This window comes from Vanessa tameamea, chromosome 13 (assembly GCF_037043105.1).
Source record: "Vanessa tameamea isolate UH-Manoa-2023 chromosome 13, ilVanTame1 primary haplotype, whole genome shotgun sequence".
Classification (NCBI taxonomy): Eukaryota; Metazoa; Arthropoda; class Insecta; order Lepidoptera; family Nymphalidae; genus Vanessa; species Vanessa tameamea.
In genome coordinates this window covers 1,708,859-1,724,550 of record NC_087321.1, presented here as the reverse complement: position 1 = coordinate 1,724,550, position 15,692 = coordinate 1,708,859, and the positions used below count along the sequence as shown (strand labels likewise).

Sequence of the window (15,692 nt, the reverse complement as noted above, 5' to 3'; positions counted from 1 at the left end):
CATAATATTAAAGGCTTATTTATCACTGCTTACATAAAATACATAGAGAAGCAAAAACTATATCAGTAGGCAGAATAATAACCTCAACGATAAAATAACAGTCCTTATACCGGTAAAATAAAAAAAAAAAAGTAAATAGCATACTAACAAATCGTAAGCTATTTTTTTCTATAAAATAAACGACAAACTCTAATCGTTCAGCTTGTACTGTAATATTTGATTGAGTTAAATTATTTGTTATTGAAAATGTAATGATGATGCTTCAATTTGTATTTGGAACAATCAAACAGAATTTAAAAAAAAAAACGGACATAAATTCGTTCGAAATTAGAATCAGTTCCTAAAAGCATTCAGAATCGTTATTCACAGATTAAATTAAATCGAATGTGGTTTCAATTTTTGAAAAAAGAATCTGAAGAACGGATTTTTTTGATTACATCCTACATATTTTATGTAAGCAGACTTAAGCTGTAAAAAGCCCCCTCGAGAACAAAAATTCCATCATCACTCACTATCATGTCGACCCATTTCGTTTTATTCGTCTCAATTCTTTACTTAACAGTACTTCCTAAATACGATTTTTATAATGTGTGAACAAGCTTCTTATTAATATAATAATAAAAAGTATTAGTTAAACTTTTAAATTTTAATTCTATGTATAGATTTCAAGATTTCATTTTTTTTTTTATTTCATTTACATAAGTAGTAATTTATCTAACTATTTCTACATCTAGTGCACTATAATTTAGCTGTGGTCAATAACTAACGCGTGCCATAAATATGTGCTCCGATAGATTTTTCAAATTATCATTGTTTTTTTTTATTACAAAATGCTAAATTTTCTATTAACTCGATCTAGATTTTTTTTTCTCAGTTTAAAATAAACGCCTGTAAATCGTTCTAAAATTAGTATTTATTGCACTAAGAAAATAAATTCTATCTATGTATATTCAGCTATATGTATCGCTTCTTCTAAACCGAATTCGCCCTAAATATCTCCCGGAGTAAACGAGTTTAACTAAGCATATGATGCAACTAATAAGTCACTCATGGCTGTATTGTTTTTATGATTTTCAATTTTTTATTAAAATCGGAGCACATTTTACGGTAGCTCTAAAAAGCTTCCTATATTTCAACTGTTGTGACGATTGCGTGGATAATAAAATACTCTTTTTCTATAAATCGGAGTAATTTTTTTACCACAAAAATATTATTGCTTTCAGAGGTTCTGCGTTACCATTAAAAATACTCTTTACCGTTATATACTTTACGTCCGCCCCCTTATATTTATATCGTCGGCGTTCCGAAAGCAATCGTGCACTTTATCCAAAAATATATACATACATGACCACTAGCTAAACGAACTATTCATTCGATAAACGAAAAACGAGAGAATTTTATTGGAAAATTAATACATCAAAACTTTTGGCGCAATACATTTCGAAATACTGGTTTCGTACCCGCCATCACTACATATACATATATAAATATAACATCTTAAAGTTAGCAATCCAAAAATATAAAATGTACATGTTGCATTCGTGCGCCCTCGGGTGCCCCGTGCCTTGCAAGCGAATCGCGTCACTATAGTCAAAGTCGTTATGTTGTATTTCGCTTGTAATGCGACTTTTGCCTTTTCGCCACCAGAGGGTGCAAAAGCCGCCACAACTGGACGGTTATTCTCGAACTGCGTCGCGTTACATTCATTATATTCATCTGACATTTTTTCATATATTATTAACAATACGATACAGTTCATAAAACTATTAACAATAAAATGTTACAATTGTAACATAATTGATGTTAAAATTCCTACATCACGATCACTGTGTGTAAAAATCATTGAATACTGTTAGTAATATACAAACATCCATTTCCATATGACAACTCCGGGCCTTTCTAGTCTCATTGAAAGTAAATTACTGATAAGGGATGCAAGACTTAAAGATGAAGAAACGAACGTTGTAAATAATATAAATCTTCAGATTGAAAATAAAGTTAAACATAAGCCTTTAGTTGAAATTGAAATCGATAAAGATGTGGAAACAATAAACGTGGTGTGTAAAGTAAGTAAGGAATCTGTTCCACGGCCCTGCACAAGCAAAGCAATCATAGTCATTCGTAACTTTTGCTTTATAAAAATACGAATCGAAAATATCTCGACGGCAGCACGTCGTCTTATTGTTAAGCTATGGTTACTTCTAATATCTTATACTATCATCTATATTTCTACGTTAAAATATCAGAGAATTCAGAAAAAGGGAATATTTAGGTAGTTATTTCTATATTAAGTGGTGCACAACCTTATTTTTTTCATGAACGCTAGATTATTATGGCATTTAGCATTATCGAGGATCTAAAACAAAAGTTATCTATCTAATGAACTAATTAGTAAATTGTTGTATCGATAATTCATTAATTATAATAGTTATTGAAATAGGAACTAGGGGTGGGGAAATCGAAAATGTTTAATAAACTATATCGTAATATTTAAAAGAAGTCAACAATGAAATAATTATAAAGAGTAATAGTCCGAAAATTTTCATAAGAATATGATGTAAGTCTACAGGAATGTTGAAATACATTTATGTTTGTCTGTTTCATTGCATATACTGAAAGAGAATTAACCTATTTAGGCTGGAATGAAACCTATATGGTAAATTTTAGACCAATAGTAAAACTAAGTATTTTTTCTTAAATACGATAAAATCTCAAAATACTCACAGCTCGTCGGGTTTATTGTATTATACGCTAGGTGCATCTACTTTATAAGAACAGTGGCTTTTTAATAATTTGAATTTGTACTTAACCTACTTACTTTTAACTCCACCGTGAAAATCATGAATAGAGCTAATAAATCCAAGATTTGACTTTCTCAAAACCTTGCACTGAAAGCGGGTGAACAGAAGAAACAACTGATTTGTCCAATTTTATCGTAAATGCACAAAATTTTGATTAAAGTAGTGTCGTCAATGAATTCCAGTTTTAGTTAAATGCTGCCAATATTACAGATGATCTAAGAAAATTACATTACATTCAATTTAGAGTTTTCAAAAATATGATTCCAATAAACGCCCTAAACAAATTTCTCAAAAATACGTTATGAAAATATAATACAAATACGATAAAATTTATACTAAATATAACCCTGTCTATGACCTGAAGAGTTAAACGCAAATATGAAATCAAGGCCAAATATATGAACAAGATTTTGTTAAAACCGAATAAAAATAAGACATTAAAATCAATCATGCAAGGACAGAATACATGTTACTTAAAAATAAAATTAGTATAATGGTTAAAAGACCCTACGGAGAATACGATGAAGATACTGACAAAAATATTGGAATTTTTAATTTCAAGGCCTGAGTTACGTCACAACTTCTTTAAAACCTGTTAGAGGAAAATAAGTAGTTTATATAACATGGTGATGATTTAAAATGACTAAATGAAGGCAGTAGTGTGTCTTTTAAAGATTTATCATAAAACCGATGGTTCTTCATTCTTATAACAGAAGTAGGTTTAGGATTTGAATTGCAAAATTGACGTAAAGCCCGTAAAATGAAATTCGCTCCTGACTCCGGCAGTTGTTGTACTTATAAATAATCTATTTAAAAATTTTATATTTGAAAAATTTTGATGCATGCTATCTTTTCATTTTTCAAACATTCGAGAAATAATTTTACCCAAAACAAGGTATTTGAAAGCATTTTAGTAAGAATAAACTGCAGCTCTGGGTCAGGTCACATTTTAAACAGAAGCTCGATCAGAAGGTCATCATCTGCGTCCATCGGTGATTCAGGTGCTAAGTAGTCAATGATCCTGTAACGGACATTATTATTTAATACATTTTTAAGCTCGATACTAAAACGTACTAACTTATCTGATACATTTTTTTACGATTATGGAAAAAATTAAGTGTTGTCTTTTCATAATCAAATACGAAAAATTTATCGATAAAAGTAGCCAAATATAATTTCAATAATTTAGTCTTTTAATTACTGTTACTATCGTACGTACTACAATTTACATATCTTTCAATCTCTATAGCATTCCCGTGAGGAGATGTAGCAAAACAGCAAATCAGATTAAATCACAGTTTCTACTTTTACCTATTAGGCGTGGGTGCTGTACTGATGGTGGGCTGCGACAAGTTTTGGTGGACATCCTGGGATAGCCGGGCCACCTTCGCGTTTGCGGCTCGCTCGCTCTGCAACCTGCCAATCAAAATTAATTGTTGTTATTGCAATCATTCTTTTTGATATAACATACAATTCATATTCAGTAGTATAATATTAACAGAATTGATAAATAGTCGAATATTAATATAACTTTTGATTCCTCAAAAATATTAGTTAATAATACCAGAAAATCAGATACTTATGATGTCAAATAGGAAACAACATATAAGAATCATAACTCTAGTAATACGCTGTAAGTAGCGCGTGGCAGAAAGTACTTCCAAAGGGTTTAACATATTATCCCCTATTAGATGTGTACGTGCAGAACCACATATCAAACGTAAAACGTGACTTTTCTCTCGCGAAAGTTTGTTATGGGGAAAGAATTCTTATCATTAGCACGTCCCAGCTACATAATATAAAAAATATCGAACAAATAATGGAATTGTTGTAAATGTTATCCGAACCTAATGTAAATCGTGTTTTGTTCCTGATACGAAGACAACTACAAATAAATTTTAAAAACTTACGTTCGTCGTAAATTCCTCCCAAGTACTAGTTGCATGAAAAAATCGGGAAAGTTAAGACCAATGTTATTTGTAGTAATTTAATTCGCGCTTCAACGCTTCAAATGTTTAAAATATTTAATGGAAAAAATACTGAGATACATACAATCAAACATTACATTTTTATTTATTTTAATAAAAACGTTCTTATGCATACCGGTTACAATTCTGAAGATCTTAAAAATATTGAAATATTATTATTTATAATCCGTATTGAAGCAAACATCCCAAGATATTGTAAATGTCTTAGACAAAATACTGAAACATATTGTTGACTAAATTTCATGGTTCAAAATGAGAAAATTCGTTTGCTAAACTGTAGAGGAAAAGATTTTCCTATGTAAAATATTTTTTTAATAAAATATGAACTTTACATTCGCTGTCAAAGTACATACAACATAAGGAAGCAGATATAAATATTTCAAAGAATTAAAAATAAACGTTTAAAAAGTAATACGAGTTAATAAGAAACTACGAAGCATGTGTGTTACGAAGTGGAAATGATTTGACAAAATTATGTTAACAATTTTACAACAAAGTCGCTTTGTAATAGAAAACATAAAAATACTGATTTAAGAAACATAGTAGAGAGGCTTTAAAAAATTGATATTTGAAACATTTAATTAATTTCTGTTGAATATATATTTATGATTCTTACATCGGTTACGAAGTTAGGATATTATTATTAGTATTTAGTTAAACCATTCAAGCTGATTCGACTTAGTCAATATTACTCTAAATTATAATACACTGGGACTGGGTATGAAATAATGATAGATATTAACAGATAAAAAGTTCTGAAATAGTGAAATCAAATTATTCGACTGGGAAATTTTATTTAGTTTTGTTTAAAAATTTGCAAATAATTTTCGACAAAATAAAGACTGATACACAAAACAATTAATCAAATACTTCAATTAATAAAACAAAAACTATACGATAGTTATAAAAAAAAAATCAGAACATTCTCAAATTATTTGTTGCTTACTTACCTACTGATTTCTTAATTTAACAAGCACAAGAAATGATGTTTCGTATATAAATTTTACTGAAAGTTACATTTCCATACATTAAAGTCATTTTACCACAAAAATAATCTGTGTATTCATAATTAATATCACTTGATGTTAAGTTTGCAATTACAGCACGTGAGCGCCACTTCAATATACTTCATTGCAATGAAGCTATGAACTATTGCGCCTAAAAATTTAAAATAGAAAACAATTTAATAGAACGGATTACAAGAACGCTCCTTTTAAATTCCAACCCATTTGCTAATAATTGACTATCATCAAAATTTATAAACCTCTTCATCGAAGCTGACACACTTTCTTAATATCTAAATATTCAGGTACCTCATTTAATATTATTATAACTTAAATGTTTATAGAAAAATTATCGTAATACGTACTTGATCTTGGACTGCCTCATGAATTGTTGAATTTTTCTCGCTGCCTGATTTTGTCGTCTTTGGGAATATGTTCGCCTGTGAATTATATATTTGTTCGTTTAGCTTATTCATCAAAAGCTTATTTAACTTTAAAATTTCCTTATTTGCAAAATATTTCATAAACATATCAAAGCTATTTACCATCTACTTAATCTTTGGCTCATGTCAAATCAAATCAAAATATACTTTATTCAAGTAGGCTTTTACAAAGGCGTAAATAGGCGGACGGGCAAATGCAGCAAATGTGCTAATGTAACTTATAATAAGCACATTGACCATTTGGTCACCACTGCCCAAAGACATTGGCATGTTATATCCCTTGTGCCTGTAGTTACAATAGCTAAGTCTACACAAAGATGCATAACGGTCTAAACTCAGTAAAAATATGTAAATATTGCCTTATTTATTTGTAATAGTTAGGCCAGACAAATGGGCCACCAGATTGTAAGTTGTTGAGATTACCGCAGTAGGAAATATTAACCATCCCTTATAACGCCAATGCATCACCAATCTTGGAAATTACGAAGTTTCCTATGACTGTAATTACACTGGGTCACTCAGTTTTTAAACCGGAACACGAGCATTCTTAGTAGTGCTCTGTAGCGGTAAATAAATAATGAGTGCGTCCCTTTCCAGATGGAAAGGCATCGCCTTACCAGCAAGTTAAAAGATGATTAATGAAAAGTTGAACTTCGTAACCATGTCGAATTGTGTGAGATTTAAGAAACGTACTTCTCCGAAAAAAACGATTCTTTATCCAGCAACGATATATTAATTAATAATTAAATATTTTGCCTTAAAATAAATTAAAAAAACTCAATGCTCACTTGACGGGATTGGCAACAAGGCGTCGCTCCCGGTGTGAGCGGTATCCGCGCTGAATAACTGTCGCCGCCGCGTGCATTTGCTTCAAATACGCGAACTGGAAGAGACCCAATATAATAGTTACGTCACCTAATACTGTTAAGTATCTTCAAAATAATGAACTTAGATACAGACCTGCTTGTACCGCCGATAGCAATTCTGTATTGTGATGGCCGCAGCAGCGGCGCGTCGCTGAAGCTGTCGTCCGCGATATTGCCGGTAAGCTTTTTGGATAGTTATAGCAGCGGAATATAATTCACGCTGCTCACGATCTGTAAATAATTTTAATTTTTAGACTTAAGACAGACAGACTGTACTGGTTTTCTTTTATATGCATATTAAAAAGTAAAATCAAAAACTTGTTTTCAATAAACTTAAATATGTATTAAAGAATTTAAATCAAATAACAGCAGATTATTTTTTTATATAAAATACGTCAAATAAACGAAACAACAAACCATTAAGAGTTAAGCTTGAAAAATGTGTAGTAGTGTTCAAAAATTCCTGTAGAGTCGCCGATGTCGTGGGCAGTGAGTTGCGCGGTGATGCAGGTGGAGGCGACAACGCTGATCCTGGCGATACTGACCCTGACGAACATGGGGTTGAACCGCCGCAGTATCTGGACGAAATTTGAAAAACGTTTAAGTTCCGAGTAGAAAGTTGTGGAAGTTTAAATCACTAGGAATATTATTAAAGGCAAATTGAAGTCATTCAATTGGCTTGATTGCTTGGTGGTAAAGCTTTGTTCGTTTCGGTCTTCCCATATAAAGTATACGTGAGTCAGTGTAACTATGGGAACAAGGGACATGATTTCTTAGTAACCGAGATTGGCGACACTTTGACGTATCGGATGGTTAATATTTCTTACAATATCTTTAGGCAGTGATAACCATTTACCATCAGGTGGCCCGTTTGAGTCTTCCTACCGACAGAAGCAATGACAATTCAATTTCTGTTCAATATTTAATAAAAATTTGATGGTCAATCCTAAAGTTTAAGCCCATCAATTACTCTACTATTGCCTTATTATATTTTTTATACAACTAGATGATTTTATATCAGTTTATATCTACCTGTAAGTATTGTCACAGAACTCAAAGCTGAACTCGGTACTAAACGTGGTGGTATCATCAAGGAGTGGCACCATCAGTGTGTCTTCACTGCCCCCTGCGCCGCTGTCTAGATCGCAGCCGTTTAACAGGGAAGAAGACTCGTTCTATATTTAAAAAAGATAAAGAAAATAATGGCATTAATTTAATTATCGACTTTCCTTGCAGGAGCAGCTTGTAATTCAAAATTGAGTTGCCTATTTTACTTTTCATCATACTTTACTTTAGTTTCATTGTAAATCTCTTTATAGTTATTAATTTGTGTATATCTCGAAGTAATCACTTAATATTTTGCTGTATTTACTTTATCTATCGGTATTATGTTTACCTTTATTCGTTCCGGCATAGCGGCAATGATCTGTTCTGCCAATGTGAACACTCTGTCATCCTGCTCCCCTGAAATATTTTGGTATAGTGGAATCTCGGAAATGTAAATTTACGAATTCCAAAAAACTTTATAATTCATTAATAATTGAATTTCCGAAAGTTTATTAAAGTTTTAATTAATAATTTCAAATATTAGAAGATTTTAATTAACATCAGAGTTACATTTAATATTGAAGCCATTAAATTAAACATCAATAGATGAACATACAGATACATACATTTTACGATAAAATTTGGTGCCATATTACAAAACCTTTGTGGAAGCATACTTACCTTCGATTTGAATTGCAAATGTTTTTTAACTACACATAAAAAGCGTTTACATAAATTTATCGATCCATGCAAGCAGTTGAGCCATCATGCAGTGTTTTATTGTTTTTCGTGAATATAGTAAATAAAATAATATATTTTGTCGTCTTCTTAAATCTTTTTTCATTGAGTGTGTAGATGTTGTTGAAGATAAGAAACCACTTTATACTGTTGTGTCTGAAAGTACAGTGATAGTGGATAGACCAATACGAACCATTGAAAGCGACACCGAAGGACAACATCGAGTGAAGGCAAACCGAAAACGTTGATGATTTAATTTGTTAATAGGACTTTATCCTGTACATTGCTATATGACAAATCGCAGACATAACAACAAACAGCAACATTATTCGGTTCAACTTCAATAGGTAACTACTAACAACACCGGGGCATCTCCGCTCGATAGGATATAGATACAGAAGAATCTACAAGTGGTCTACCGATAGCGATGACGGAGAACTACACTGGCGACAGAGAAAAGACAGACGACGTTTCAGAAGAGGAGGCCGGAACGGCCATGCAACTACAACATTTACAACATCGATAAACAAGTCGAGCGGAGGTTTGGCTGCGACTTGAAATGGTATAGAACAGTATCACTGATTGAGTTATTTTTATATCAGCCAATTTTTCTTTTATAGATGATTACTTATAACGTTACGCATCGTTTTCGTTTGTGCCAGTAAATTATTTCATATCGGGCCAATTACAGTATCACTTTTTCTTAATGTACCTGGCATTTCGCAACACAAAAACTTTTTCGATTCTCGTATCATCTCAATTAAGTGCCATCTCATCTCCAATGAATGTTGTCATATGAACACTCTTTGATACATTTTTGATAGCATCCGTGTAGATAATATAATCGTCAACATCATGATTTCAGTTGAATCGTTTTCGATCTTTTGTTGTTTAAATTTGGAGAATCTATTCTGGATGTGTCAATTTAGTCCGTTCGTTTTGAACACGAGTTCGAGTGTCTATACCGTTTCGCGCGTGCAGCGAACTGACCTGCGGGCGTGTGCGGCGCGGGCGAGGCCGGCGACAGCGCCTCCACGTCTATGAGCGGGCTCGCGCGCCGCGCCGCCGTCTCGCCTGGACGGACGGACAAGTCAGCGCTGCCCTCAAGGTATCGCGATAACGCCAGCGTTTTTGCGAATACGCATTTTAAATACATCACACCCCACACATAATATTATATTTTTTGTTTTTATAGGCTTTGCAAATAAATATTGAATAAGATAATTTTTAGTTCTATTATATTCTATCTACGTACTTGTTAAATAAAATAAAAGTGGCGATTTTTAACTGTTAGCTTATTATATTTTTTTATAATCGTTGCCACTTAGTTTGAAACATCACAAGTAAGCCAATATTTTGAACGACCTGTTTTATGAAACAAGTTTTCGAATTGATAACCGCTAACAACGTCGTAGCCTCAAAATATGAACGCGAAACTAAAATTGGGATAAAGAATTTCGACTTTTCCAAAAATTAGGCGCCGTGCCGATGAAAATAAATAATCGTTTGCAAATGAAAACTGAACTTTCTAAAATGTGAATAAAAAGAAGGATTTAAACTTACAGAGGGCGAGATCCATCCGTCGTCCAATTTTAGAATCACCTAGACTATCTTCAGAATTATCAGAGTCTAAAGGTAATGACATGCTTCTTTCCCATCTAAGAAAATAAAATACCTTATTTACAGTAATTAAAGCAAATAACAGCTCGGTAATTTTTGACGGCTAGGCTAGGTAAACTTCTCCTTGTGAAGGAGTTGTATTGATTTTATTCTTATTCCAAAACGCTACTCTAATACGAGTGAGCGAAGTCACATATTTTTACGCAGATTTACACCCGATGCACTGGATCCTCACAATGATTTCCATCACCCGAGCATAAGATAAGTTTTAGGCACAAATTAAGCACAAAAAAATTCAGTTGTGTTTGCTTATGTTCAAGCCTGCAATCTCCTGTTAAGATAAACTTTCCCGCTGGGCCCTTTTCCTATATAATTTACTTAAAACAACAAAATATATTTGAAGAACCTTAAATAAATGTTTAATCGAAAAATATAAATTTACCAAAATATTCATACCTAGCAGAAGAACTGCTGTCATTCCTGTCTATAGCAGAACTGGCTCTGAATGCATCGGCCATGTTGATGCCGCTATCGATTGATGGCCGCTTAACCAGGTTACTCTCCAAACTTCCAGCTCGACTTTTTTGGGATAAGCTGAAAAATTTAGAGTAAAAGTGATTTAGTATTCTTGTAATTTCATATATATTTATCGTGGGATCAAACATGCATAATAAAACTTTATTGACAATCATACTAATATTAAAATAATTTCAACAATGAGGCATACTTAAAATAGCAAGAAGGTAACAAACACAACAGAGTTTCAATGTCAAGCAATAAAGCGTTTCTTTTTTAATATGGGGTGCCACAATCTGTTGACTCATTTGATAATACTATATAACATAATTATATTTAATAATGACGTTTTACCAAATAAAATTACAATAAAATTAGCCTCAATTCTCAAATAACCTATTAATCAACCAATAGCTGTAATCAACCATGAGCTTGTTTTATTTTAGTATTGTCTTACAACATTCATACTTTTTTTACCATCATATTCTACCTTTTAGTACTTGCATATTTTAACCGGCAAATGTTTAATATAAAATTTCATAAAAGTGTTACCTATGAGGTCTCCGGAACACTGCGTCTCCGGTTGGAGGATGTATGCGGTCTAATATCGCAGCGAGACGCGTGTGCCCAGCGCGGCGCGCCGCGGCAGATGCAGCGCGTGCGCCCGCCTCGCGACGTATGCCGGCGCTCCAACGAGCCAGCACCACAGCCGTCTCCACGTGGCCCGCGGCACTTGCTACCATCTGAGAAATTGCCTCATGGATTGGCAGTGCTTTGGGAAATTTTATTTTATTCGTGGATGATAGTACTTTAGGCTTCTTATTATATTTTCTATTTGTTTTACTCAGGGAAAACCTTTTTCTATACTCGTGTCTTGAAATTACACCTGACATGTAAGTGTTTGTTACGAAATTTTCCGCCGTACCGCGAAGCATGAAATTAATTAATTATTAAATAAAACTCTAGAACATGAATCAGTAGTACTTGCACGAATTGAAAATGAGATCTTCATTAAAGACCTATTATCTTATTTTCATTGGGTGATCTCTTATACTCTAAATATATTACTTTTATAGTATGCTATCATATTTCCCATGAAAATAAGTGTTTTAATAATAAAGCTATATAAAAATAAACTCACCAATGGAGTACAATTATCACAATCCCTTGCGCCCAAATTTACTTCCTTTTCTAAAGCTAAGCTATTATCATCTTGTCTCCATCGCAAAAGTGCCGTTGTAAGTTTTGTATAGCCTAATGCCGCAGATAAATGCAGAATAGTTGAGCTGTCTTCACCGGGATCTGTAGTAAATCCCTCCGAATTGCCAAAAGACCGACTGCTTAGAACCTGGCAAAATGTTACTAAGCGGTCTTCAAATTTTGGGTTGGAGTACAGTTGAACGTCTTCTATCTGAAATTTAAGCATTATACATATAAATGGAGATAATATAGTAAATCTTTTTTTTAAATAATTAAATTCACTAATAGATTACAATAAATGTATTATAGTCTTGTGTTTTACTGATTTTCCTTTGACGTTGCTTTACATTTACAGTAGTATATATACCTGATTATTATCATCCATTGGTTCCGTTTTCAACTGCAAACGACCATGTAGTCGTTGTAAGCGCTGCAGCAGCGAGAAACGTCTAAAATCCAATGACGGCAAGGGCGCTGAAGCTGGTGACGATGGTGCTAGAACTGGACCAGCTTTATACTCGAACACAACAGTGTCAGAAACGACGCGACCTCCACGAGCTACTTGTAGCGCAGCTAAACCAGCTTCGTGAGCTGAAATTTGAATAATGTTTTATTATATTTCATTCTAGTTTTAGAGAATAGAATAATATGCTCTGGTGCAAACCAAAACCGTTACTTCTTTGGTAACTGAGTTTGTTTGTGCGTTATCTTCATTTTATTAAAACGAAACTTTGTACAATCTAAGTACCATCACCCTAAAATGTATGCATGCATACAAAATACTTGCAGTTTGCGTTTGCGCGTTGTACGATGCAGTATAACAAATAGTGCAAGTAATATAAAAACAAACATTTTTTTTTTAAGATAATTCTTGTAAAATTACACGAAAACACACGTCTGTTGTACCTTCTGACGTTAAATTAGATTCTGTATAAGAATATAATAGAATTAAAGTCAAACAATACAAATTCCACGCTTTATATTACCACTATAATAACTAGCTATAGAAGTAATATTTATATAAAGTATTCTTCTTTCACTATGAATAGATTAAAATATGTAATTACCACTTTTAAACACGAAACTATAGACACATGTAAATACCTAATCTTATTTATATTAAAATATTAATAATTATAATTACCAGGACAGTAGCATCTAAGAAGACCGTTTTGCACTAAAATCGAGGGAACCGGAAAATTGTCAAAGAGTATGGTATATTGATCTGAAGTATCGGTCCAAGGTCCTGCTACTAATACTTTAACGCCTCCCTCTGGATACGCCCACTCTGGAGAATAATCTGTGATGCTTAGAGCTCCTTCACCTGGACTGTCGGTTTGCATCTTATCATTATTCTCTTCAACTGGTGGTGATTTCCCGCACAAAGTCTGAAATGAAAGATAATTCTGCAAAAGATTTGGAATTTTATTTGTTGTCCTATGTAAATGAAATTAAAAACCAAAAATGCAAGCTTAACATTGACTCACCACAGGGTTCGTTGATAGAGCACTCGGATCTAGTACTTCTAATTCTGGAAAATCACCAAGCATATCAAAAGCGTCCAGATTCACGAACACATTATCATCTACCACGTGAGTTGGTGATGCTACAGCTTCACAGCTCTCTATAAAGTCCATTGTATCTATACCAGATACCATTACATTAGCTGTCTCAGACGATCTAACAACACTTCGATCCAACTCACAAGTTGGCATGTTTGCTGACAATGTTTTCTGTATATCTTCATGAGATAACTCCAGAGTCTCATCAAAAAATCCACTAGAAGTTTCTAGATGCCCATCCGTACCTAACAAAATTAATGTATCATCACAGTTTTCAACTTGCACTTTACTTTCTAAGCGTTCAACTAAATCGGGATACCGAGACGGCGTCGTCGGTGCACTAGCTACTATGTGATTCCGACTTCTTGGCTCCATTTTTATTTTCCTATCAAAATTATCGACCTCCACTTTTTCTTCAATTCGAGTTTCTATTTCAAATGTTGACTCAGTTGCACTCAATGTCGTAGTTTGCTGACTATCTGGAATTTCTCTTTTCAAAACAAACGTTGGTTTGTATTGCTGTCGGTACCTGTCCCTTGGTTCTTCACATACAAATGACGTCACGGAGAGTGGCGATACTAACGATGAATGTTGTTGAGAACTATTACTCGTTCCGTTTAATATGAGTAACCCTCCTCCACCTTGTATTTGACCCAAAGAAAGCAACAACGGAGATGATTGTGTTGAAGGTCTATGATCTCGTGTGTACTGTCTGGGCGGCTGTGCCATCGGTCTTGGTGATGGACCCGTAGTAGACGATACGTGATGATCAGAAGGAGGAGGTTTCGCTGTTTGCATTCTTCGTAATGGATGAGCGCACGTCCTTGAGTCTTGACAGGTGGAATCTGGGCAACCACACTCCAGCTGACGAGCTAAAGCCGCTGCCCTCGCCGCTCGTTGTTTCTCCATCAGTTGACCAACAATGGCTTCAACTGTTTCCGCCGTCTGAAACATTTTTCCCTAAACTTGAATTGTTGAAAAATTCTTTAATAATATTTGATATATACAATGGTGTACATTTTGGAATACATACCGATATTTCCAAATCGCTATTAAGATCAGATTCATCTTCACTGAAGACTGTAAAGAAAAAATAAAACTTATTATACAACAATCATAAAATACTTAAAACAAAATATTAGAAGCCTAATTTGAATACTAAAACAACAATAAAATAATTACCATCGAGCTCGAGCAAATTCATAGCCGTAATGATCTACATCAATTAGGATCAGTATTAATAGAGTAATTATTTTATCACCCTCGCTCTTCATAAATATTCAATGAAAGGGCGAACTTTGCTTGTTGCGTTTTAATTTTCAGTACTTAACATTTATGAACGCCACCAGACAACTATTTGATTAAACTTGCGCTCCGACAAGAATAGTTAAATTCATTGGGGAAAATTTTCTATGAAAATCCATTTAAACTTTAACTGGTAATTAAAGCGCAATAACAGCTCATATTTCTGTATTACTTTAAAGCTTATAATCCTATACTAAAAAATGTTTGACGTTATTTATTTAGCCTTTCCGATTTGATTATTTCATCCGATTGGACTAAAACTTTATATCGTAGATATTGACACGTTCATGAAGCTTATAATATGATATATAGGTATCATTAATACGTGACACGAACCGTATCGGTTAATTGCTTACAAAACAACAGAGATCTTACAATTCACAATTATACTATAAAAATTAAAAAAAAAAATCAAAATATATTTTTTATATTATTATTATATCATATTCTCCAAGCACAAGAGGATTACAGAAAAATAAACAACATTCGACATTGACTTAATTTATCATATGATTCGACGTGATATCATTGGCCGAAAGTTTGAAAGTATACGCTTCTTTATGTGGTTGGCGCTGCATAAGCCGTTAATATTCCGCCTCGTG

At 33.3% G+C, this 15,692-nt stretch overlaps 1 protein-coding gene across 1 annotated transcript in view; it reads right to left on the bottom strand.

The window, feature by feature from the left end:
- Positions 1 to 874: 874 nt before the first annotated feature.
- Camta (Calmodulin-binding transcription activator) overlaps positions 875 to 15,692 on the bottom strand; it is a 130,208-nt gene continuing 115,390 nt past the window's right edge. The window contains exons 6-21 of the mRNA XM_026636319.2: positions 14,819 to 14,865; positions 13,711 to 14,745; positions 13,368 to 13,611; positions 12,591 to 12,814; positions 12,165 to 12,434; positions 11,576 to 11,766; positions 10,964 to 11,101; positions 10,451 to 10,545; positions 8,499 to 8,566; positions 8,135 to 8,277; positions 7,520 to 7,680; positions 7,197 to 7,333; positions 7,025 to 7,119; positions 6,159 to 6,233; positions 4,113 to 4,217; positions 875 to 3,822 (exon numbers count right to left, since the gene is read on the bottom strand). Of these exons, the coding sequence (XP_026492104.1) occupies positions 3,744 to 3,822; positions 4,113 to 4,217; positions 6,159 to 6,233; positions 7,025 to 7,119; positions 7,197 to 7,333; positions 7,520 to 7,680; positions 8,135 to 8,277; positions 8,499 to 8,566; positions 10,451 to 10,545; positions 10,964 to 11,101; positions 11,576 to 11,766; positions 12,165 to 12,434; positions 12,591 to 12,814; positions 13,368 to 13,611; positions 13,711 to 14,745; positions 14,819 to 14,865 (3,107 nt within the window). The 3' untranslated portion in view covers positions 875 to 3,743. The remainder of the gene's footprint in view (positions 3,823 to 4,112; positions 4,218 to 6,158; positions 6,234 to 7,024; positions 7,120 to 7,196; positions 7,334 to 7,519; positions 7,681 to 8,134; positions 8,278 to 8,498; positions 8,567 to 10,450; positions 10,546 to 10,963; positions 11,102 to 11,575; positions 11,767 to 12,164; positions 12,435 to 12,590; positions 12,815 to 13,367; positions 13,612 to 13,710; positions 14,746 to 14,818; positions 14,866 to 15,692) is intronic.